The 26,527-nt window shown below is 39.6% G+C and overlaps 1 protein-coding gene across 3 annotated transcripts in view; it reads left to right on the forward strand.

Annotated features, from left to right (window-relative positions):
- LOC128657278 (gastrula zinc finger protein XlCGF26.1-like) overlaps window positions 1-4,179 on the forward strand; it is a 55,338-nt gene extending 51,159 nt beyond the window's left edge. For all 3 annotated transcript variants that reach the window (XM_053711557.1, XM_053711558.1, XM_053711559.1), the window contains one exon: window positions 1,953-4,179. In XM_053711557.1, coding sequence (XP_053567532.1) covers window positions 1,953-3,193 — 1,241 coding nt within the window. In that variant the 3' untranslated portion in view covers window positions 3,194-4,179. The remainder of the gene's footprint in view (window positions 1-1,952) is intronic.
- The last annotated feature ends 22,348 nt before the right edge of the window (window positions 4,180-26,527 follow it).

Below are 26,527 nucleotides of genomic sequence, written 5' to 3' on the forward strand. Positions count from 1 at the left end.
GAGTGTACTTGTGTGACATGTAAGGGACACAGGGCACAGGTGAGTGTATGTCTGTGACATGTAAGGGACTCAGGGCACAGGTGAGTGTACATGTGTGTGATGTGTCTGAGGGACACAGGTGAGTGCATGCGTGTGACATGTAATGGACACAGGTGAGTGTATGTGTCTGATATGTAAGGGGCACAGGTTAGTGTGTGTATGACATGTAAGGGACACAGGGCACAGGTGAGTGTATGTGTGTGACATGTAATGGACACAGGTGAGTGTATGTGTGTGACATGTTAGGGACACAAGGCACCAGTGAGTGTATACGTGTGTGACATGTAAGGAACCCAGGGCACCAGTGAGTGTATACGTGTGTGACATGTAAGGGACCCAGGGCACCAGTGAGTGTATAAGTGTGTGACATGTAAGGGGCACAGGTGAGTGTACATGTGTGTGAGGTGTCTGAGGGACGCAGGGCACAGGTGAGTGCACGTGTGTGACATTTAAAGGATGCAGGCTAGAGGTAAGTGTACATGTGTGATGTGCCTGAGGGACACAGGGCACAGGTGAGTGTATGTGTGTGACATGCTAGGGGCACAGGGTACAGGTGAGAGTGTACATGTGTGATATATCTGAGGAATACAGGGCACAGGTGAGTGTATACGTGTGTGACATGTAAGGGACACAGGTGAGTGTACGTGTGTGATATGTAAGGGTCGCAGGGCACAGGTGAGTGTATGTGTGATATGTCTGAGGGACACAAGGCACAGGTGAGTATTTGTGTGATGTGTCTGAGGGACACAGGTGAGTGTATGAGTGTGACATGTAAGGGATACAGGGCACAGGTGAGTGTATGTGTGTGAGGTGTTTGGGGGATACAAGGCTCAGGTGAGTGTGCATGTGTGATGTTCCTGAGGGATACAGGGCACAGGTGAGTGTACGCATGTGATGTGTCTAAGGGACACAGGTGAGTGCGTGTGTGTGTGACATGTAAGGGACACTTGGCACAGGTGAGTGTACGTGTGTGGCATGTAAGGGATGCAGGCCACAGGTGAGTGTACATGTGTGATGTGTCTGTGGGAAACAGGGCACAGGTGAGTGTATATGTGTGACATGTCTCTGTGAAACAGTGCCCAGGTGAGTGTACTTGTGTGATGTGTCTGTGGGAAACAGGGCGCAGGGCACAGGTGAGTGTACATGTGTGATGTGTCACAGGTGAGTGAAAGTGGGTGACATGTGAGGGACACAGGGCACAGGTGAGTGTACGTATGTGACATGTCTCTGTGAAACAGGGCACAGGTAAGTGTATTTGTCTCACTTTTAGAGCCACTACTCCTGCCTAATAAAACACATAGATGGAAACACCTGTTATTTGTGGTGATTGTGATATAACTTATGTAGGACTAAATTCTAAATACAATGAATGCAAAAGACTGAACACTGCTTCAGCACAAGGGTATGAAATGGCTCTATTCATTTTCCTCCTTTATTTAAAAAGTAGAAAATACTTTTGTCTTGAACTATATAAATTCCTTTATATATTTGCTGTTTCTATCATATCACTGTGGTACATTCTTTCACCCAGGCAATACATGTTAACATAATTAAATGGACTATAGTGAGATTATAATAAGCATTGGAAAACGTATTTATAAAGATTAATTTATGGTTAAAATAATAACTAAAAGTTTCTGTGAACACAACTTTAAAAGAACTAGATACATTAGGTAGAAAAACATTAATTTCAATTAAGTTCAGTCTTTGACTTAGTGTGAATTCTCAGAAATAGTCCCTAACTTCCAGTAAACTGTCCTTAAGACTTTGTATGGAAGCTGGGATAGGTCTAGTTGTCACAGTGTCTACTACAAGTGTAGGGGACTGACTAAATCAGATCAGTTTATATGTTTTCATGATAAAATAATGATGTAATTAATAACATTTACTCCTATTCTGTTTCTTATTGACAGGTGAATTCACAAACGGCAATAATCCTAGTCCTGATAGTTCAGATGCTTCTTTACATCTTCTGCAAAATCAAAGAAGCCACGTGGGAAATGTACATCTTTGTAAACATCTGAATATTCATACAGGAAAAAAGCCATTTTCCTGTCTTATATGTGGAAAATTGTTTAACCATAGAAAAAATCTTGTTGCTCATCGGAAAATACATAGAGCAAAAAAAGGATTTTTATGTTCTGACTGTGGGAAATATTGTGCTCAGAAATCACATCTTATTGATCATCAGAAAATTCACACAGGAGAAAAAGCATTTTCATGTCCTGACTGTGGAAAATGTTTTACTCTGAAATCAACTCTTATTAGGCATCAGAAAATTCATACTGGGGAGAAAGCATTTTCATGTTCTGAATGTGGAAAATGTTTTACTCTGAAATCACATCTTCTTAGCCATCAGAAAGTTCATACAGGGGAGAAACCATTTTCATGTTCTGACTGTGGGAAATGCTTTACTCTGAAATCAACTCTTCTTAGCCATCAGAAAATTCATACAGGAGAAAAAGCATTTTCATGTTCCGACTGTGGGAAATGTTTTACTCAGAAATCAAATCTTATTTCGCATCAGAAAATTCATACTGGGGAGAAAGCATTTTTATGTTCTGACTGTGGAAAATGTTTTACCCGGAAAATTACTCTTATTAAGCATCAGAAAACTCATACTGGGGAGAAAGCATTTTCATGTTCTGACTGTGGGAAATGTTTTACTCTGAAATCAAATCTTAGTACGCATCAGAAAATTCATACAGGAGAGAAAGCATTTTCATGTTCTGACTGTGGGAAATGTTTTGCTCTGAAATCAACTCTTCTTAGCCATCAGAAAATTCATACAGGGGAGAAAGGATTTTCATGTTCTGACTGTGGGAAATGTTTTGCTCTGAAATCAACTCTTCTTAGCCATCAGAAAATTCATACAGGAGAGAAAGCATTTTCATGTTCTGACTGTGGGAAATGTTTTGCTCTGAAATCAACTCTTCTTAGCCATCAGAAAATTCATACAGGAGAGAAAGCATTTTCATGTTCTGACTGTGGGAAATGTTTTGCTCTGAAATCAACTCTTCTTAGCCATCAGAAAATTCATACAGGGGAGAAAGGATTTTCATGTTCTAAATGCGGAAAATGTTTTACTCGGAAAACAACTCTTATTAACCATCAGAAAACTCATATTAAAAGAAATCAGAGTTTAACCTCCTAAGTACAGAGGGTGGTATGTAGTTGTCACCCACACAATACCAAGTGCTGATTATGACTGCATGACCCCCTGGAGCATGCAGTTTTGGAGCTGTTTGATTCCCTTTCTGCACATCAAGCATTTATGAGGTGACCCCAGGGTGGATGTGATTTAAATCACTAGTCAGTAGGATTACATTAATAATAACAATAGAAATAGTTTTATTTAACTAAAACAATAACATTATTTTTTATTTTAATGCTTGCCCCTCCCTCCTCACACTTAGGTCCTTGTGCAGATCTATTCCACTACAATCTTCTATTCAGTGAACTTCCTGAAATTTAGTATGTGTTGATTCTGTGTACATAGATTTGCAGGGGAGCAATGACATTAAAGGAAAATACAGTCAAAATTAAACTTTCATGATTCAGAAAGAACATTAAATTTTTAATAATTTTCTAATTGACATATCTAATTCTTGATATCCATTGTTGAAAAGCCTGCATAGTTAGACTCACTCAGATGTAATGTACTACTGTGAGCTAGCCTGTTGTCACTGTCTCATCCATTGTATTCAGATAGGCCCCAGTAGAGCATTGCTCTCCTTCAACTAAGGATTCCAAGAGAATGAAGAAAATATAATAGAAGTAAATCTGAAAATGGTATGTTCTATCTGAAACCCAAAAGTTATCTTTCATGATTATGGTCTATTTATCAACTCTATGTTAATTTTATAACATTTTACTGTGAAGAAGGGGCCAGTTATTTATGCAGATACAAATTCACAGTTCAGTGAAGTTGATTGAATGGCGCTTCACTTTACAGATGGACAATGACCCAAAAACTTAAGGCAGAAAGACCCATGAACAAACAATAACTGACAACAGCTGCAGTAAAGGCCTGGCAAAGCATTACAAAGGAGGAAACCCAGCATTTGATGAACTTCCAGACTCTAAGCAGTCATTGCCTACAGATTCTCGACAAAGTATTAAAAATTAACATTTTATTAATGATTGTGTTAATTTGTCCAATTACATTTGAGCCCCTGAAATAAGATGACTGTGTATGAAAATGGTTGCAATTCCTAATCGTTTCATATGGTATTTTTGTTCAACCCCTTGAATTAAAGATAAAAGCCTGCACTTAAAGGGACAGTTTACTCAAAATATTTCTCCACTTTAATTTGTTCCCAATTATCCACTTTACCTATTGGAGTGTATTAAATTGTTTACAAGTAGCTCATTTACCCTTATATTGGCATTTGAAATAGTTTATTTAGCATGTGGTATCCCCACCTATTGTGAAAGTTTGTGGCCGCAGGTCCAAGCTATAGATAAGCTTTGTAAACACTGCCAGTAGAAGAAATTACACCCCCAGTGGGATATAGCAGAGATAAGGTAATACAATGTTGATTGTACATTGTTTTCTCCAAGTACTGGTGATTGTTTAATGGACAGATATAAGATAACGAAGCAGGTATATGTACACAACGTGATACAGTAATGAGATCTGATTGTACCTACAAGCTCAACCCATTTTATTAGGTTGTGGCTTCAAAACACAAAATCATAGCTTTAATATACACAAATAAACCTTAAAAAGCTAATTTTCATAATTTTTTTACTCTGCAGTTGGTAAAAAAGCAATTGTAAACACATTAAGGGAACAACTATTTTACAGTATACTGTCCCTTTAAATTGCATCTCGGTTGTTTCATTTCAAATACATTGAGGTGGCATACAGAGCCAGAATTATGAAAATTGTGTCAGTGTCCAATTATTTACAGACCTAACTGTATATACATGATTATATATAGGTATAGATATACACAGATATATATATACTTAGAACATATTCTGCTATGTGCAGAAAATTGGAATGTGAAAGATTTACAGTAAATACAAAGTGAGTACACCCCTAAGTGAAAATGTTAAAATTGGGCCCATTTAGCCATTTTCCCTCCCCGGTGTCATGTGACTCGTTAGTGTTACAAGGTCTCAAGTGTGAATGGGGAGCAGGTGTGTTAAATTTGGTGTTATCGCTCTCACACTCTCATACTGGTCACTGGAAGTTCAACATGCCACCTCATGGCAAATAACAGGATCTGAAAAAAATAATTTTTGCTCTAGATAAAGATGGGCTAGGCTATAGGAAGATTGCAAAGAACCTGAAACTGAGCTGCAGCATGGTGGGCAAGACCATACAGCGGTTTTACACGACAGGTTCCACTTAGAACAAGCTTCGCCATGGTTGACCAAAGAAGTTGAGTGCACCTGCCCAGTGTCCTATCCAGAGGTTGTCTTTGGGAAATAGACATATGATTGCTGCAGAGGTTGAAGGGGTGGGGGGTCAACCTGTCAGTGCTCAGACCATACGCCGCACACTGCATCAAATTGGTCTGCATGGCTGTCGTCCCAGAAGGAAGCCTCTTCTAAAGATGATGCACAAGAAAGCCCACAAACAGTTTGCTGAAGACAAGCAGACTAAGGACATGGATTACTGGAACCATTTCCTGTGGTCCGATGAAACCAATATAAACTTATTTGGTTCAGATGGTGTCAAGCATGTGTGGCGGCAACCAGGTGAGGAGTACAAAGACAAGTGTGTCTTGCCTACAGTCAAGCATGGTGGTGGGAGTGTCATGGTCTGGGCCTGCATGAGGGCTGCCGACACTGGGGAGCTACAGTTCATTGAGGGAACCATGAATGCCAACATGTACTGTGACATACTGAAGCAGAGAATGATCCCCTACCTTCGGAGACTGGGCTGTAGGGCAGAATTCCAACATGATAAACGACAGCTAAAGAAGCTGAGGGTAAAGGTGATGGACTGGCCAAGCATGTCTTCAGACCTAAACCCTATTGAGCATGTGTGGAGAATCCTCAAATGGAAGGTGGGGGAGCTCAAGGTTTCTAACATCCACCAGCTCTGTGATGTCATGGAGAAGTGACAACCTGAGAAGCTCTTGTGAACTCCATGCCCAAGAGGGTTAAGGCAGTGCTGGAAAATAATGGTGGCCACAAAAAATATTGACATTTTGGGCCAAATTTGGACATTTTTACTTAGGGGTTTACTCACTTTTGTTGCCAAAGGTTTAGACATTAATGGCTGTGTGTTGAGTTATTTTGAGGGGACAGCAAATTTACACTGTTATATAGGCTGTACACTCACTATTTTACATTGTAGCAAAGTGTCATTTCTCCTGTTAAGTGTGGTCAGTCCACGGGTCATCATTACTTCTGGGATATTAACTCCTCCCCAACAGGAAGTGCAAGAGGATCACCCAGCAGAGCTGCTATATAGCTCCTCCCCTCTACGTCACACCCAGTCATTCTCTTGCACCCAACTAATAGATAGGATGTGTGAGAGGACTGTGGTGATTTTACTTAGTTTTTATGACTTCAATCAAAAGTTTGTTATTTTAAAACGGCACGGAGTGTGTTGTTCATTCTCAGGGAGAATTTGAAGAAGAATCTACCTGAGTTTCTATATGATTTTAACCGGAGAAGTTAAGATCATGTTGCTGTTCTCGGCCATCTGAGGGGTGAGGTATACTTCAGATCAGGGGACAGCGGGCAGGTTCACCTGCAAAGAGGTATGTAGCAGCATATTATTTTCTGAGAATGGAATTGACTAGAAAATACTGCAAATACCTATATAAAGTAAGTTCAGCCTTAAATGCAGTAGTAGCAACTGGTATCAGGCTGTCATGTATGTATATTTTCACTTCAGTATTCTGGGGAATGGCACTTCACTGGAATGATACTGTATGAATAAGACCTTAGCCTATATTGCAGTGAGAACGGCTAGCGGTAGGTTTTCTGTGATAATTTATTTATTTGAGGTTAAACGTTTTGCTGGCATGTTAAATCGTTTAATTTTCTGAGGTACTGGGTGAAAAATTGTGTTGGGCACTAATTATCCACTTGGCGGGCATTTTATTTAGTTTATGACAGTTTACTGATCTCCCTCACTGTTGTGTGTGAGGGGGAGGGGTTTAATTTGGCGCTTCAGTTTCTTCAGTGTTGTCACATGAAAAGATGTAATAAAATATTTACAAAAATGTTAGGGGTGTACTCACTTTTGTGAGATACTGTATGTCTGTAAATACATATTTACACATATATATACTGTGTGTGTGTGTGTGTGTATATATATATATAAACACACACACACACACACATACATCTTTATGTACTACATGTCTATGTTAAAGTCCTTTGACTACCATTTTTTTTCTAATTCATGGAGATCTCATATCTATGTGCACTTTTAACTTTTTTTGTGCAATATGTTTTTGAATAAATTTGGTTAGATGTTATTATGAGTGTAACTGTACTTTGTAATGTATTTTTGATGTGTTTTGTTAAGTTAACCACGGCTCTGAGATTGCGGTAATGTTTCTAGTGTAAATCGCTAGGAACAACTTTCCTATGTACTACTGTTATCTAATTCGCTATGTTCTCTTGGTATCCTTTGTTGAAAACATTCCTAGGTAGGCTCAGGAGCAGCAATGCACTACTGGGAGCTAGCTGCTGATTGGTGGCTGCATGCCCAATGTGTTCAGCTAGCTCCCAGTAGTGCATTGCTGCTCCTTCAATAAAGGATACCAAGAGAATGCATTTGATAATAGAAGTTGTATAAAATTGTGTGTTCCATCTGAATCATAACAGAAACATTTGAGGTTTATGTCCATTAAAGGTCTATTTCTCAAGTTTGTTTATTCTGTAACATTTTTGCTCTGAAGAAGAGGCTTGTTATTTCTGAAGACAGATTCACAGTTTTTAATAATTAATAAATATCCTTATTAATAAATAATTAATAACCTTTGGAATATTTTGTATCTTAAAGGGGCAGTAAACCTAAACAATAATGTTATATAATTCTGCACATAGTGCAGAACTATATAACATTAATTTAGTACCAACTTTATACTTCAAAGTATTTGAAAGATTTTTAATGCTTAAGTAGAAATTTGTAGAACGCTGCTCCTGGCTCTACTGAGCGGGTCTGGTCTTTTCAGAAGTGCATCGCGGCAGGCTGTCTAGTCACAGCCAGCCCAATCATGCTAATAAACTCACTGTAGCTCGCTTGAGTTTAATAATGCGTTCGGACCGGCTGTGACTAGACAGCGTACTGCGATGCGCTTCTGAAAAGACCAGACCCGCTCAGTAGAGCCAGGAGCGGCGTTCTACAAATTTCTACTTTGGCATTAAAAATCTTTCAAGTACTTTGAAGTATAAAGTTGGCACTAAATTAATGTTATATAATTCTGCACTATGTGCAGAATTATATAACATTGTTTCAGTTTACTGCCCCTTTAACGATGGACGTCTCTCTGCCGCAATCTCGCTCAAAATTGCGAGATCACACTATTTCTCCTGTTAAGTGTAGTCAGTCCACGGGTCATCCATTACTTATGGGATTATAACTCCTCCCTAACAGGAAGTGCAAGAGGATCACCCAAGCAGAACTGCTATATAGCTCCTTCCCTCTACGTCATACCCAGTCATTCTCTTGCACCTAACTAATAGATAGGATGTGTGAGAGGACAGTGGTTATTAAAACTTAGTTTTTATTTCTTCAATCAAAAGTTTGTTATTTTAAACGGCACCGGAGTGTGTTGTTTTTTCTCAGGCAGCATTAGAAGAAGAATCTACCTGAGTTTGTGTATGATCTTAGCGGACGTAACTAAGATCCATTTGCTGTTCTCGGCCATTCTGAGGAGCGAGGTAACTTCAGAACAGGGGACAGCGGGCAGGGTTCACCTGCAAAGAGGTATGTTGCAGTATATTATTTTCTAAGGAATGGAATTGACTGAGAAAATACTGCTAATACCGATATAATGTAAGTACAGCCTTAAATGCAGTAGTAGCAACTGGTATCAGGCTGATATGTATGTATGTTGGCACTAAAGTATTTCTGGGGAATGGCACTTCACTAAGAAAATACTGTATACATATAACTTATAGCCTTTCTGCAGTGATAGCGACTAGCAACAGGCTTTTAATTTCATTTCATATATTATATTTAAAACGTTTTACTGGCAGGTTAATCGTTTTTCTCTCTGAGGTACTTGGTGAAAAATTTTATGGGCATTATTTTCCACATGGCTGTCGTTTGTTTTTGAATAAAATCAGTTTTCTGAGCTTCCCCACTGTTGTATTATGAGTGGGAGGGGCCTATTTTGGCGCTTTATTGCGCAGTAGAAATTCAGTCACAGTCTGCCTTTTTCTCCCTGCATGATCCAGGACGTCTCTACAGAGCTCAGGGGTCTCCAAAACTAGTTTTGAGGGAGGTAATCACTCACAGCAGACCTGTGAGACTGTGCTTTGACTGTGATAAAAACGTTTATATTTTCAATTGTTATCCGTTTTTTGGTATTAAGGGGTTAATCATCCATTTGCTAGAGGGTGCAATCCTTTGCTAACTTAATGCATTTACTGTGAAAATTTGGTTTCTATAACTAATCCGGTTCATTGTTATTTCAACTGTGACAGTTTTTTGTGTGCTTCTTAAAGGCACAGTAACGTTTTTTATATTGCTTGTAAATTTATTTGAAAAGTATTTTCCAAGCTTGCTAGGCTAATTGCTAGTTTGTTTAAACATGTCTGACACAGAGGAATCTCTTTGTGCAATATGTTCAAAGGCCAATGTGGAGCCCAATAGAAATTTATGTACTAATTGCATTGATGCTACTTTAAATAAAAGTCAATCTGTACATGTTAATAAAAATTCACCAGACAACGAGGGGGAAGTTATGCCGACTAACTTGCCTCACGTGTCAGTACCTGCATCTCCCGCTCAGGAGGTGCGTGATATTGTAACGCCAAGTACATCAGGGCGGCCTATACAAATCACCTTGCAAGACATGGCTAATGTTATGACTGAAGTTTTATCTAAATTACCAGAACTTAGGGGTAAACGAGACCACTCTGGGGTGAGAACAGAGTGCGCTGATAATACTAGAGCCATGTCTGATACTGCGTCACAATTGGCAGAACATGAAGACGGAGAGCTTCATTCTGTGGGTGATGGATCTGATCCTAATAAACTGGATTCAGACATTTCAAATTTTAAATTTAAGCTTGAGAACCTCCGCGTGTTACTAGGGGAGGTGTTAGCGGCTCTGAATGATTGTAACACGGTTGCAATACCAGAGAAAATATGTAGGTTGGATAAATATTTTGCGGTACCAACGTGTACTGACGTTTTTCCTATACCTAAAAGACTTACAGAAATTGTTAACAAGGAGTGGGATAGACCCGGTGTGCCTTTCTCACCCCCTCCTATATTTAGAAAAATGTTTCCAATAGACGCCACCACACGGGACTTATGGCAGACGGTCCCTAAGGTGGAGGGAGCAGTTTCTACTTTAGCTAAGCGTACCACTATCCCAGTGGAGGATAGCTGTGCCTTTTCAGATCCAATGGATAAAAAATTAGAGGGTTACCTTAAGAAAATGTTTGTTCAACAAGGTTTTATATTGCAACCCCTTGCATGCATTGCACCTGTCACGGCTGCGGCGGCATTCTGGTTTGAGTCTCTGGAAGAGACCCTTGACACAGCTCCATTGGATGAGATTACACACAAGCTTAAAGCCCTTAAGCTAGCTAATTCATTTATTTCTGATGCCGTAGTACATCTAACTAAGCTTACGGCTAAGAATTCCGGATTCGCCATTCAGGCGCGCAGAGCGCTGTGGCTAAAATCCTGGTCAGCCGATGTGACTTCTAAATCTAAATTGCTTAACATACCTTTCAAAGGGCAGACATTATTCGGGCCCGGTTTGAAAGAAATTATCGCTGACATTACTGGAGGTAAGGGCCATGCCCTGTCTCAAGACAGAGCCAAACCAAGGGCTAGACAGTCTAATTTTCGTGCCTTTCGTAACTTCAAGGCAGGAGCAGCATCAACTTCCTCCGCTCCAAAACAGGAAGGATCTGTTGCTCGATTCAGACAGGGCTGGAAACCTAACCAGACCTGGAACAAGGGCAAGCAGGCCAGAAAACCTGCTGCTGCCCCTAAGACAGCATGAAGTGAGGGCCCCCAATCCGGAAACGGATCTAGTAGGGGGCAGACTTTCTTCGCCCAGGCTTGGGCAAGAGATGTCCAGGATCCCTGGGCGTTAGAGATCATATCTCAGGGATATCTTCTGGACTTCAAAGCTTCTCCTCCAAAAGGGAGATTTCATCTTTCAAGGTTGTCAACAAACCAGATAAAGAAAGAGGCGTTTCTACGCTGTGTACAAGATCTTTTACTAATGGGAGTGATCCACCCGGTTCCGCGGTCGGAGCACGGACGAGGGTTTTACTCAAATCTGTTTGTGGTTCCCAAGAAGGAAGGAACCTTCAGACCAATCTTGGATTTAAAGATCCTAAACAAATTCCTAAGAGTTCCATCGTTCAAAATGGAAACTCTTCGGACAATCTTACCCATGATCCAAAAGGGTCAGTACATAACCACAGTGGATTTGAAGGATGCCTACCTGCACATACCGATTCACAAAGATCATTACCGGTACCTAAGATTTGCCTTCCTAGACAGGCATTACCAGTTTGTAGCTCTTCCCTTCAGGTTAGCTACGGCTCCAAGAATCTTTACAAAGGTTCTGGGTTCTCTTCTGGCGGTACTAAGACCGCGAGGAATATCGGTAGCTCCGTACCTAGACGACATTCTGATACAAGCGTCAAGTCTCCAAACTGCCAAGTCTCATACAGAGTTTGTACTGGCATTTCTAAGGTCTCATGGGTGGAAAGTGAACGAAGGAAAGAGTTCTCTATTGCCACTCACAAGAGTTCCCTTCTTAGGGACTCTTATAGATTCTGTAGAAATGAAAATTTACCTGACAGAGAACAGGTTAACAAAACTTCTAAATGCTTGCCGTGTCCTTCATTCCATTCCACACCCGTCAGTGGCTCAATGCATGGAGGTAATAGGCTTAATGGTAGCGGCAATGGACATAGTACCCTTTGCACGCCTGCATCTCAGACCACTGCAATTGTGCATGCTAAGTCAGTGGAATGGGGATTACTCAGATTTGTCCCCTATGCTGAATCTGGATCAGGAGACCAGAAATTATCTTCTATGGTGGCTTTCTCGGCCACATCTGTCCAAGGGGATGCCCTTCAGCAGGCCAGATTGGACGACTGTAACAACAGACGCCAGCCTGATAGGTTGGGGCGCTGTCTGGAACTCCCTGAAGACTCAGGGATCATGGTCTCAGGAGGAGAGTCTCCTTCCCATAAATATTCTGGAATTAAGAGCAGTTTTCAATGCTCTTCTGGCTTGGCCTCAGTTAGCAGCTCTGAGGTTCATCAGGTTTCAGTCGGACAACATCACGACTGTGGCTTACATCAACCATCAGGGAGGAACAAGGAGTTCCCTAGCGATGATGGAAGTCTCAAAGATAATTCACTGGGCAGAGTCTCACTCTTGCCACCTATCAGCGATCCACATCCCAGGCGTGGAGAACTGGGAAGCGGATTTTCTCAGTCGTCAGACTTTTCATCCGGGGGAGTGGGAACTTCATCCGGAGGTTTTTGCCCAAATACTTCGGCGTTGGGGCAAACCAGATCTGGATCTCATGGCGTCCCGCCAGAATGCCAAACTTCCTTGCTACGGATCCAGGTCCAGAGACCCGGGAGCAGTTCTGATAGATGCTCTGACAGCATCTTGGGCCTTCAACATGGCTTATGTGTTTCCACCATTCCCGATGCTTCCTCGATTGATTGCCAGGATCAAACAGGAGAGAGCATCGGTGATTCTAATAGCGCCTGCGTGGCCACGCAGGACCTGGTATGCAGACCTAGTGGACATGTCGTCCTGTCCACCATGGTCTCTACCTCTGAGACAGGACCTTCTGGTGCAGGGTCCTTTCAAACATCCAAATCTAATTTCTCTGAAGCTGACTGCTTGGAGATTGAACGCTTGATTCTATCAAAGCGTGGGTTCTCGGAGTCAGTGATTGATACTTTAATACAGGCTAGGAAGCCTGTTACCAGGAGAATTTACCATAAAATATGGCGCAAATACTTGCATTGGTGCGAATCCAAGAGTTACTCATGGAGTAAGGTTAGGATTCCTAGGATATTGTCTTTTCTACAAGAAGGTTTAGAAAAGGGTTTATCCGCTAGTTCTTTAAAGGGACAGATCTCAGCTTTGTCCATCCTTTTACACAAACGTCTGGCAGAAGCTCCAGACGTTCAGGCTTTTTGTCAGGCTTTGGCCAGGATTAAGCCTGTGTTTAAAACTGTTGCTCCACCATGGAGCTTAAACTTAGTTCTTAACGTTTTACAGGGTGTTCCGTTTGAACCCCTTCATTCCATTGATATCAAGCTGTTATCTTGGAAAGTTCTGTTTTTGATGGCTATTTCCTCGGCTCGAAGAGTCTCTGAGTTATCGGCCTTACATTGTGATTCCCCTTATCTGATTTTCCATTCAGACCAGGTAGTTCTGCGTACTAAACCTGGGTTCTTACCTAAGGTAGTTACCAGCAGGAATATCAATCAAGAGATTGTTGTTCCATCATTGTGTCCTAACCCTTCTTCAAAGAAGGAACGACTTCTGCACAATCTGGACGTTGTCCGTGCCCTGAAATTTTATTTACAGGCAACTAAGGATTTTCGACAAACTTCTTCCCTGTTTGTTGTGTATTCTGGACAGAGGAGAGGTCAAAAGGCTTCGGCCACCTCTCTCTCTTTTTGGCTTCGTAGCATAATACGTTTAGCCTATGAGACTGCTGGACAGCAGCCTCCTGAAATAATTACAGCTCATTCTACCAGAGCTGTGGCTTCCACTTGGGCCTTTAAGAATGAGGCCTCTGTTGAACAGATTTGCAAGGCTGCGACTTGGTCTTCACTTCACACTTTTTCCAAATTTTACAAATTTGACACTTTTGCTTCTTCGGAGGCTGTTTTTGGGAGAAAGGTTCTTCAGGCAGTGGTTCCTTCCGTCCACGGCCCGCCCTGTTTTTTATGGCAGGTCTAAATTTTAAATTATACTCCAGTCACCACTGCACCCTATAGTTTCTCCTTTCTCGTTTGGTTTTCGGTCGAATGACTGGGTATGACGTAGAGGGGAGGAGCTATATAGCAGTTCTGCTTGGGTGATCCTCTTGCACTTCCTGTTAGGGAGGAGTTATAATCCCATAAGTAATGGATGACCCGTGGACTGACTACACTACAGGAGAAAGGAATTTATCAGGTAAGCATAAATTATGTTTTCTGCATGCCCCACGGGTGGGGCACTGCAGAAAAAGAGTTGCTGAGTTACTGAAGACAGATTCACAGTTTTTAATAATTCAAAAATATCCTTATTAATAAATAATTAATAACCTTTGGAATATTTTGTTAAGATGTGGTATGCAATTCTCTAAGTGTTCAAGGCAGTTGATATCTTCTTATATCATTCTGATAGCTACTTTCTTCTGTACACATCTGACTGAGGAAGGGTCAGGGGAAAGGTCAGTTTAAATCATTGGTTTTCAAACCTGTCCTCAGGCCTCCCTAACAGACCACATTTTGTGGATATCTGAACTAGAGCACAGGTGAAATTATCAGCTGATTAGTAAACATGGTTAGTTTACCTGCTCTCATCCAAGGTAATCCTGAAAACCTGGCCAAGGTAATAATGAAGTGAGATTATAATATTTAACATTGGGAAAGGCTAAGCCCGCGGGTTCTTTGGGAAACATTTTTTTTTTAAGCTAAATTCAGGGTCTCTTCCCATTGTACATATTTGGTTAAAATTTGCCAATTCCACCCTATATAAGAGAAGCAGTAGGTTTTGTAGCAGATACAATAATTAAGGAAACATACGGCTAGATTACAAGTTTTGTCGGTAAAAACTTGCGGAGCTAACGCTCCTTTTTTTTCAGCACTTACTTTAAACAACGCTGGTATTACAAGTTTTCTGAATGGCTGCGTTAGCCTCAGAAAAGTGAGCGTTGAGCAAAATTTAGCTCCACTTCTACCTGTAATACCAGCGCTGCTTACGGTAGCAGTAAGCTGGAAAAACGTGCTTGTGCACGATTCCCCCATAGGATACAATGGGGCTGAGACGGCTGAAAAAAAACCTGACACCTGCAAAAAAGCAGCGTTCGGCTCTTAACGCAGCCCCATTGTTTCCTATGGGGAAACACTTTCTAAGTCTACACCTAACACCCTAACATGAACCCCGAGTCTAAACACCCCTAACCTTACACTTATTAACCCCTAATCTGCCGCCCCCGACATCCTCGCCACCTGCATTATATTATTAACCCCTAATCTGCCGCTCCGGACATCGCCGCCACCTACATTATAGCTATGAACCCCTAATCTGCTGCCCCTAACATCGCCGACACCTACATTATACTTATTAACCCCTAATCTGCCCCCCCCCCCACGTCGCCGCCATCTACCTACACTTATTAACCCCTAATCTGCCGACCGGACATCGCCGCCACTATAATAAATGTATTAACCCCTAAACCGCCGCACTCCCGCCTCGCAAACACTATAATAAATTGTATTAACCCCTAATCTGCTGTCCCTAACATCGCCGCCACCTACCTACAATTATTAACCCCTAATCTGACGCCCCCAACGTCGCTGCTACTATAATTTATAATTATCGCTGCTACTATATAATAAGTTATTAACCCCTAAACCTAAGTCTAACCCTAACCCTAACACCCTCTAACTTAAATCTAATTTTATTAAATCTAAATAAAATTACTACAATTAAATAAATTATTCCTATTTAAAACTAGATACTTACCTATAAAATAAACTCTAATATAGCTACAATATAACTAATAGTTATATTGTAGCTAGCTTAGGGTTTATTTTTATTTTACAGGCAACTTTGTATTTATTTTAACTAGGTACAATAGTTATTACATAGTTATTAACTATTTAATAACTACCTAGTTAAAATAAATACAAATTTACCTGTAAAATAAACCCTAACCTAAGTTACACTTACACCTAACACTACTCTATAATTAAATAAATTAACTAAACTACCTACAATTAAATACAATTAAATTAACTAAACTATAGTACAAAAAAACAAACACTAAATTACAGAAAATAAAAAAAAATTACAAGAGGTTTAAACTAATTACACCTAATCTAAGCCCCCTAATAAAATAATAAAGCCCCCAAAATAATAAAATTCCCTACCCTATACTAAATTACAAAAGTAATCAGCTCTTTTACCAGCCCTTAAAAGTGCTTTTTGCGGGGCATTGCCCCAAATTAATCAGCTCTTTTACCTGTAAAAAAAAATACAATACCCCCCCAACATTACAACCCACCACCCACATACCCCTACTCTAAAACCCACCCAATCCCCCTTAAAACAAATTAACACTAACCCCCTGAAGATCAGCCTACCTTGAGCCGTCTTCACCCAGCCGAGCAGAATTCTTCATCCAATCCGGGCGATGTGATCTTCCATCCGGCCGAAGTCTTCATCCAAGCAGGGCAGAAGAGGTCCTTCAGACGGCAGAAGTCTTCATCCAGGCTCCATCTTCTATCTTCATCCTTCCGGCGCGGAGCAGGTCCATCTTCATCCCAGCCGACGCAGAGCATCCTCTTCATCCGGAGTCCTAACGACGAATGAAGGTTCATTTAAGTGACGTCATCCAAGATGGCGTCCCTCGAATTCCGATTTTTTTTTTTACAGTAAAAGAGCCGATTACTTTGGGGCAATGCCCCGCAAACAGCCCTTTAAAGGGCTGGTTAAAGAGCTGATTACTTTTGTAATTTAGTATAGGGTAGGGAATTTTATTATTTTGGGGGGCTTTATTATTTTATTAGGGGGCTTAGATTAGGTGTAATTAGTTTAAACCTCATGTAATTTTTTTTTATTTTCTGTAATTTAGTGTTTGTTTGTTTTTGTACTATAGTTTAGTTAATTTAATTGTATTTAATTGTAGGTAGTTTAGTTAATTAATTTAATTATAGTATAGTGTTAGGTGTAATTGTAACTTAGGTTAGGTTTCATTTTACAGGTTAATTTGTATTTATTTTAGCTAGGTAGTTATTAAATAGTTAATAACTATTTAATAACCATTCTACCTAGTTAAAATAAATACAAAGTTGCCTGTAAAATAAAAATAAATCCTAAAATAGCTACAATGTAACTATTAGTTATATTGTAGCTATATTAGGGTTTATTTTATAGGTAAGTATTTAGTTTTAAATAGGAATAATTTATTTAATTATAGCAATTTTATTTAGATTTATTAAAAATAGATTTAAGTTAGGGGGGTGTTAGGGTTAGACTTAGGTTTAGGGGTTAATAATTTAATATAGTAGCGGTTGGGGGCGGCAGATTAGGGGTTAATAATTGTAGGTGCCGGCTATGTTAGGGACGGCAGATTAGGGGTTAATAAACATTTTTATAGTGTTTGCGAGGCGGGAGTGCGGCGGTTTAGGGGTTAATACATTTATTAAAGTGGCGGCAATGTCCGGTTGGCAGATTAGGGGTTAAAATGTTTTATTATAGTGTTTGCGATGTGGGGGTTTAGGGGTTCATAGGTATTTAGGGGTGTTAGTGTACTTTGTAGCACTTTAGTTAAGAGCTTTATGTTCCGGCGTTAGCCCATAAAACTCTTAACTACTGACTTTTAAATGCAGTAGGAGTCTTGGAGGTAGAGACTGTACCGCTCACTTCTTCCAAGACTTGTAATACCGGCGTTAGGCAAATCCCATTAAAAAGATAGGATACACAATTGACGTAAGGGGATTTGCGGTAGCCAAAAGTCGCGGAAGAAAAGTGAGCGATACACCTTTACCTACCAAACTCGTAATACAAGCGGGCGTTAAAAAGCAGCGTTAGGACCCCTTAACGCTGCTTTTTAACCCTAACGCAGAACTCGTAATCTAGGCAAAAATTAATTTAATCAACATAATACGAGCTGTGATGGATAATGGAAGGTTCATCCATTCTATTGTCTTCCTCCTTCATTCTAGGAAAAATTTAGCAAAATTTAATTTATACCATACTTGAGGGTTTCTAGATAAAATCACTCCTAAATATTTTATTTGATAGACTTCTCTGAAGGGGTGATGAATTTAGGGAGTTTATTAAGTCACAGTAACTCCGATTTCCCCAGATTGATTTTATATCCTGTTATTGATACAAATAATTGTATGTAAGTTAGTAGCTTTGGGAGAGTTTCTTGTAGGTTACTTAGGTATAATAACAGGTCATCTGCATAAAGTGATAGAACAAAATTCTGTCCTCCTACTCAAATCCCTGTTAGATGCTGGCAGAGCAAACTTGCCAGTGGTTCTAGGGATATATTAAATAGTAAAAAGAGATAGGGGACATCCTTGTCTGGTTCCTCTATTCAGTTTAAAGTTATCTGTTGTTGTTCCATTAACTACAATCGCAGACGTAGGATTATTATAAATTTAGTAAAATTACCCGAAAAAACAAATGTTTCTATTGAGAAGAGGCGATGATCCCAAATTATATAGTCAAACTCTTTCTCTGCCTCTACTGTTAATTTTGCTGCGTCCACTGTTTGATGTAGTTTTTAATGTTTAAATTTATTCCAGAAGAATTCCAACATTAACATAGTCTTACGTATTTTTTTTGCTGGATTTAGACCCGGGATAAACCTTACTTGGTTTTCATGTATTATTTTGTTTATATGTGGTTTTAGCCGATAGGCAATTATTATTATTATTATCTGTTATTTGTAAAGCGCCAACAGATTCCGCAGCGCTAACAATGTTAATAGTTTGTAATTGTAGCTGAGCAGCGATATAGGTCTATATGAAGATGGATCTTCTGGATCCTTATCTTTTTTAGTATTAAAGAAATATTAGATGCCGTGAAGTAAGTTGAGCAAAGGATATTCTTGTTATAATATGTATTGAATAGGTTGTATAATATAGGAGAAATTTGCTCTGTGAGAATCCTATAGAATTCAGATGGTAGCGAATCTGGCCTGGGTGCTTTGTTAAGTTTAGCATTTTATATTCCCTCTCTAATATCTTGTAGGGTAATTGGGCTATTCAGTTGTTAAACTAATTCACAGAATATTCTAGGGAGATTCAAATCCTCCCAGAAAGTAGTTTTTAGTTCAGAATCATAGCTTCTATTAGTGTATAGTTTCTGAAAAAAAAATTGAGAATTGTTTTCCTAAACTCTTCATTAGTTGTATATCCATTTGATCCTGCTTTAATTGCCTCAATATAATTATTAGATTTTTGTCTTGTTATACTGGCTAAATATTTAGCTGCTCTGCCCTTGAAGCCCCCATAAAGTGCACTTTGCTTCAAAAGCTCCTGTGTTGATCTCTGTTTTAAGAGAAGACCCCTTTGTGTTTTAAAATTTACGTATCTTGTTCCAAGCACATCTGGTTTGATTTGCAAGATATGTATTATAACTATTCTTTACGCTGTTAGATAATTGTAATTCTTGTTGCTTAGATTTTTTCTTAAGTAAGCTTAGGTATAGGTAAGCTTTAATATCACCCCTCATTACCGCTTTCCCTGCTTCCCAAAAAAAAAATATTTTCTCTCTATAACTATCGTTATAATTTACGAATTCCTGCCACCTGACTTTAAGCCAATTCTGAAATTTAATATTGTGAAGTAGATATTTTGGGAAAAATAAATTGTTTGACCTGCTTGGCTGAAGAGCGTCTGTTTTGATTTCTAGTGAAATAATCGCATAATTCGATAATGATATATCTTTAATGTTGGCTACTAGTTCAAGCCCAACCAGTGTATCAGCTACTAGAAACATATCTATCCGTAACAATGATTGATGTGCGCTGGACATACGCGTAAAGGCTCTTACATCTGGATTATTAATGCGCCAAATATCTCGAACCCCTGTTTTTTTGCAAAATCTTTGAAAAATATGTGTATTCCTGTCTCTTGTATTTGAGAACGTATTATTCATCCTGTCTAGATTTGGCTTTGGGGTTAAGTTTAAGTCTCCTCCTATTACCAGGTTTTCCCCTCTAAATTCCATTAACCTTAGTGTGAGTGCATCCCAGAAATTATTATCTACCGTGTTGGTGCCATATATGTTACAAAAATTGGTGAGGATCGACCTTCTGGGTCTATTATTTTATGTAGGATTTTGTATTTTAAATGTTTAGAATTGCAACTCCCTTTTTCCTGACGTTACAAGAAGCGGGGATAACCTCCCAAACTCATTTAGTTCTTAACTTAACAATTTCAGGGTCTTTTAGATGTATTTCCTGAAGTATTACTATATCTGGCTTGTAATTACCTAATTGTTTAATTATTTCTTTCCTTTTGATTGGAGAGGTTATCCCCCCTATATTCCAGGAAAAACATTTAAGTGAGTTTCTCTGCATCAAATTCTACCAAGATTATTTGAAAGTTAATATGGCAAAGTCACAATGATTAAAACCAAACTAAAGGAGGGAAGGGAGGGACAATTAAATGTAGACTTAAGATCTATGAGGGGGGGGGGAGTGGAAATGGAGAGAGGGGTATTTTTTTTTTTTTAAATAAAGGAGTAAAAGGGGAATGGGGGTTAGAGATTATTCTCTTCCTTACCAACCTATATACTATTGTCATGTATTCATGTTCCCTATTTCTTAAAATATTATAGCATAAATAACAAATCCTTATAAACAAAGAACCTCCATTTTTCACTGGATTGATTAAGGTACATATTCATTTTGATATGTATTCAATCCCATTTTCTTTGCAAAAAAATGTGCCTCTTGAACAATGTTTAGAATTTTAGTGTTGCCATTAATATTCAGAAACAGTTTTGCAGGATATACTAATCTGACGTTAAAGTTGGCCTTCAGTAATTTGGTAAAATAGGGAGCCATTAACCTCGTCTTAGCTGACATCTCAGCTGAGAAGTCCTGAAATAATAAAATCTTATTCTGATCTATAATAAAAGGATTGTTTTCTCTAAAGCTCCTAAGATAGGTGACTTTGTCCTGGAAGTTCAGAAATCTGGAAACAATGGGTCTGGGCTTAACTGAGTGATCTAGATTTTTCCGAACTGGGCCTACCCTATGTATCCTCTCTACGTGTATAGGGTGTGATATAGTTTGTAACTTGAGTTGTTTTGGTATTGTTTCTATAACAAAGTGCATTAGATCTTGGTATTCATAGCTTTCGGGTATTCCAATAATTATAATATTGTTTCCCCAAGAGCAGACTTCTAGGTCTTCTAGTTGTGCCTGTAATGATGCTATACTATTGGTATGTATTTCGTTTGTATGTTCTATTTCGTTGGTTCTGTCTTCCATATCAGAGACCCTCATTTCTACTTTGTTTAGTCTAGAGGCAAATTTTCTTACCTCATTAGCTAGGATGTTAATTTTCAGTTTGATTTCATGTTAAAGCGAGTTTAACTGTGGAGAGATTATTTTAGATATCTGCATAGCTATATCAGATATTCCTGTGTTAGACTATTCTCCATCTGAACTTAAAGGAATTCTGTACTGGTTTCTATGCCTTTGGTGATTTTTCTCTCTATGTTTTGTTGGCATGGCTGGTGAACTGGTGAACTACCTTTACTGTGTGACATTTACCTTTCCATGTGAGAAAAAAAAATGCAGATGTGAGTACACAAGAAAAAAAAAAGTGAAAAAACAGTACAATATAAAATCACTAGAAATTATATTATTGTGCTAGTCTAGTTATTGAGATTACTAGACTTGAATTATAATGGCACAACAATAATGCCTTTTGTGTTCAAAACCAAGTGAATTTGTGTTTTTTTGTTTTTTAAAATAAGTGAATTTATTCATCTTTTAGGATATTCATGGCCATAAAAAAAAAAGAAGAAAAAAAAGTGAGGTTATGGCCTTTTGCCACCCAAAACAAGATAGCAGCTATCAAACAGATTCAGTTATTATACAATAAGAGAGGAGGCACAACACTATATCTCCATATACAATCTATTATTCTCTATTGATGGTGGTAGCTGAAACTCTGATATATCTATTTAACTTATATTCACATTCTTGTGAGAAACATTAGGTCAGATTATGGCACCAAATAGTGGGGGATATTTATCAAAGTGTCAACTATGTTGCATTCGCCGTCATCGATACGCTCGCCTAACATCGCGGCCGCGGATTTCAATACGCTCTCCTTATTTATAAAAAAAGCAGTCAAAAACACGCGCACCAAGTATGGGGCGATGAGCATCGGACTGTTGTTAATTAGCAGTCATCGATCTTGCATCTATTTGTTTTTTTTTCCCAACTTTATACAATTTCCCTAAACGCCGCCACTATACTAAAATGTTTAACCCCTATCCTGCCACTCCCCGACATCGCCGCAACCTAAGTAACGTTATTGACCCCTATGTCGCCGCTCCCCGACACCACCGCCACTAACTAAACTTTTTAAACCCCTAAACCTGTCCTCCCACATCACCACCACTAACTAAACTTATTAACCCCTAAACAGTCAGCCCCCACATCGCAAAAAACTAAATTAAGCTATTAACCCCTAAACATAACAACCCCTTAACTTTAAATTAAAATTACAACATCCCTATCTTCAAATAAATTAAAGTTTTAATTAATTAATTTTAAACTATTAATTAACCTACACTAACTATTATACTACAATTAAATTAAACTACCAATTAAATAAACTAAATTACATATTAAAAAAACCTAACCTTACTAAAATTATTTAAATATACAATTAAACATTCTTACAAAGTCCTAAATTACAAAAAGAAGAAAAACTAAGTTACAAAAACAAACACTAAATTTCGAAAAATAACAAACCAAATTATAAAAAATAAAAATGTACACCTAATCTAATAGCCCCATCAAAATAAAAAAGCCCTCCAAAATAAAAACCCTAGCCTAAAATAAACTACCAATGGCCCTTAAAAGGGCCTTTTTTGGGGCATTGCCCCAAAGATAACAGCTCTTTTACCTGGCAAAAAAAATACAAACACCCCCCAACAGTAAAAGCCACCACCAAACCAACCCCCCCCCAAATAAAAAAACTAAACTAAACTAAAAAATCTAAAATAACCTAAGCTAAACCTTGCCCTGAAAAGGGCATTTAGCTCTTTTACTGCCCAGAACCTAATCTAAAAATAAAACCCACCCAAAAAACCCTTAAAAAAAAACCTAACCCCGACGATATACTTATAGTTCTTGAAGTCCCTCTTGAAGGATCCATCCAGCCGGCGAAGTCCTCATCCATGCGGCAAGAAGTCTTCATCCAGACAGCAAAGTTCTCATCCATGCGGCAAGAAGTCTTCATCCAGGCCCAACAGTGGGGTGTACTAATTCCACCACAACAATTTTTCTTCTGTTACTGATGAATCTCATAATGTTATATATGTTTTATACCCTCAACCCCTCCCTTTCCCTCCCCTCCAGCAGGCTCTTGCTATACATACCTAAAGCACAGGTAAATGGCTAACCAGAGGGGTTGCTATCCTCATCCATAAACACTTTGCGTGCAAGATCATATTTGTAGAAAAGGACCCCCATGCCAGATATACAATTTTAAAATGTAAACTCAATCAATTCTCAGACACATTAGTCTATCTCCCCAATACAGGCCAATGTAAATGCCAAGGAGGAGCCCCAGATTTAAAAACAGGTCTGATCCTTATCAGAGCCTTAACAAAGGACTACACGTCTGGAAGCTCAGCCAGTCTCTTGTGCAATAAAACCGTCAGGGCCGGAATCTGTCTTCTCAGGGAACAAGCAGAAAGGCCCCTCTCCAGCCCATTCAGGAGAAAAGATAAAATCCTGGCAACCTTAACTCTGTGCCAGGAAAACCCACGCTCTTTTCCACACCTTGTGGTAGATACGCCGAGTAACTGGTTTACGAGCTTCAATAAGAGTATCAATGACACTCTCAGAGAAACCTCTCTTGGCTTAGACTAAACGTCAATCTCCACGCAGTCAGCCTCAGATAATCTAGATTTTGATGAACAACTGGACCTTGTATCAGTAGATTGGAATCTGATAAACTGGGACGAACCCAGAAGTGGCCAAGCCTTCAAGGCCTTGAAGATTGCCTGTAGTTCCAAAATATCGATTGCGAGGGAGGACTCCTCCTGAGTCCACAACCCCTGTGCCTTCCTGGCACTCCAAACAGCTCCCTATCTGGATAGGCTTGCATCCATAGTTACAATCTCCCAGGATGGTCTTAAGAAGCATGTCCCTCGGGACAGATGACCTGGACAGAGCCACCAAGAGAGTGATTCTCTCGATTGGCTGTCTACTACAATCTGTTGAGACAGATCTGAATGATCGCCGTTCCACTGCCTCAGCATGCACAGTTGTAAAGGTCTGAGATGGAACCTGGCAAAGGGAATGATGTGCATGCAGGACACCATGAGACCAATTACCTTTATACAGCTTTAATTCTGTGTAGAATATCCTCGAGGGGAGACTTCACCTCAATGAGTTCTGACAAAGAGTTGCACCAGTAGGTAGCCTCTCCGGCAACCGTGGCAACTGCAGCTGCCGGTTGAAACAAAAATCTCATATGTTGAAACATCTTTCTCAGAAAGGTTTCCATTTTCTTATCCATCGGCTCTCTGAACGAAGAACTATCCTCAAGAGGTATAGTAGTACATTTAGCAAGTGTAGAGACAGAACCATCCACCTTAGGAATGGAGCCCCACAAATCCAGTTGAGAGTCCGGGACCAGGAACAACTTTTTAAAAGTAAATGAGGGGGAAAAGGAAGAACCAATTCTTTCCCATTATTAATAATGTTCGCCATCAAAACCGGCACACAAAAAGTCAAAGAACTTTCCTGTCTTCGTAAACGCTGTCTAATTTAGGTATCATAGGTTCTTCAGGCAGCACAGCCTCTGGAACCTCTAACGTAAACAGAACCTCCTTTAATAAAAAATGCAGGTTCTCAATTTTAAATCTAAAGGATGTTTCCTCCGAAGCGGGAGGCTTAGACTCTAAGGACTCCGACCCAGAAAGTTCACCCTATGAAGCTACAGAGGTTAACTCATCATAGGATAACTGGTACATAATAGCTAAATCCGATAAATATTTAGATGACTCCGGGTTAGGAGAGCTATGTTTAACCTTTCTCTTGCATTTGTTAGAGCGAGGTAATGCACTGAGGGCACTAGACACAGCCGTTTGTAACTGCGTGGCAAAGTCCGCATGAAAAAGGCCCCCTCCGGATGGAGGATTAGATGTGCTACGGGGAACTGCATGTGGAATGGATAATGTAGTAAAGGTAATTAATCTCACGGGACGCAGAGTCCTGAGAGGTAGACGGATCAGAGGGACTAAGAGCCTTAGCAGGTTTGTCTCCCTTCTTAAACTTTATAATGGTGTTAAGACATGTAGAACATAATTAAATGGGCGGGAAAACCACAGCCTCTTTACAATACAAACAGGTAGTACAGAAGGAGTACCTTCTAACATGTCAAAGTCCTCCATAGCTCAGGTTATACCCACAGAAGGACACAAATAAAAATGTTTTTTTATTATAGAAAACTGCCCCTTTATACTCCCAATGGCTGGGGCACTCACCACCTCCTAGACCCAGACTGTTAACAGAGGAATTGCTCTCCTCAGGTTAAAGTCTCATCCGGAATGGAGGAAACAGAACATAGCCTCTCAAGTGTGACAGTCTTATAGCAGCGCTCCCGACATGAACTTGAGTGAGAGAAAACAAGCAGTGAAACTCGTCAACACTGATTGCTTAGGAGCTGTTAGCAGTAGTCTGAATGGTTTCACAGAAAAACTTTCCCTGCATCTCCAGACTCTAACTTACATCAATACTCTCACTGAGAGGTTGACATGACTACTTAAAACTCCAGTCCTATCTCGAAGGGCAGATACTATTTTTCAGAACTCTCCGAATCTTCTGACACTTCTCTGCCACCTCCAACTGTGACGAACTGCAAAGAATGACTGGGGTAATGAGGAAGTGGGAGGGATATTTAAGCCTTTGGCTGGGGTGTCTTTGCCTCCTCCTGGTGACCAGGTTCAGTATTTTCCAACAGTAAGGAATGAAGCTGTGGACTCTCCCTATCTTACGGCTAGATTACGAGTTTTGCGGTAAGCTGAAAAAGCAGCGTTAACAGGTCCTAACGCTGCTTTTTTACTACCGCTGCTATTACGAGTCTTGCAGGTTTAGGGGCACTGCACACTATTTTGGCCTTAAAGCAAATCAACTTACGTAAATTTTGTAAAGTCTTTTTTCAATGGGACTTGCATAGCGCCGGTATTACGAGTTTGTCCTGTGAGGCCAAAAAGTGAGCGGTTCACCAACTACCTCCAAGATTCCTAACGCATTTTAAAGTCAGTAGTTAAGAGTTTTATGGTACAAAGCTGTAGCATAAAACTCATAACTAAAGTGCTAAAAAGTACACTAACACCCAT

The sequence above is a fragment of the Bombina bombina genome, chromosome 4 (assembly GCF_027579735.1).
Source record: "Bombina bombina isolate aBomBom1 chromosome 4, aBomBom1.pri, whole genome shotgun sequence".
Taxonomy (NCBI): Eukaryota; Metazoa; Chordata; class Amphibia; order Anura; family Bombinatoridae; genus Bombina; species Bombina bombina.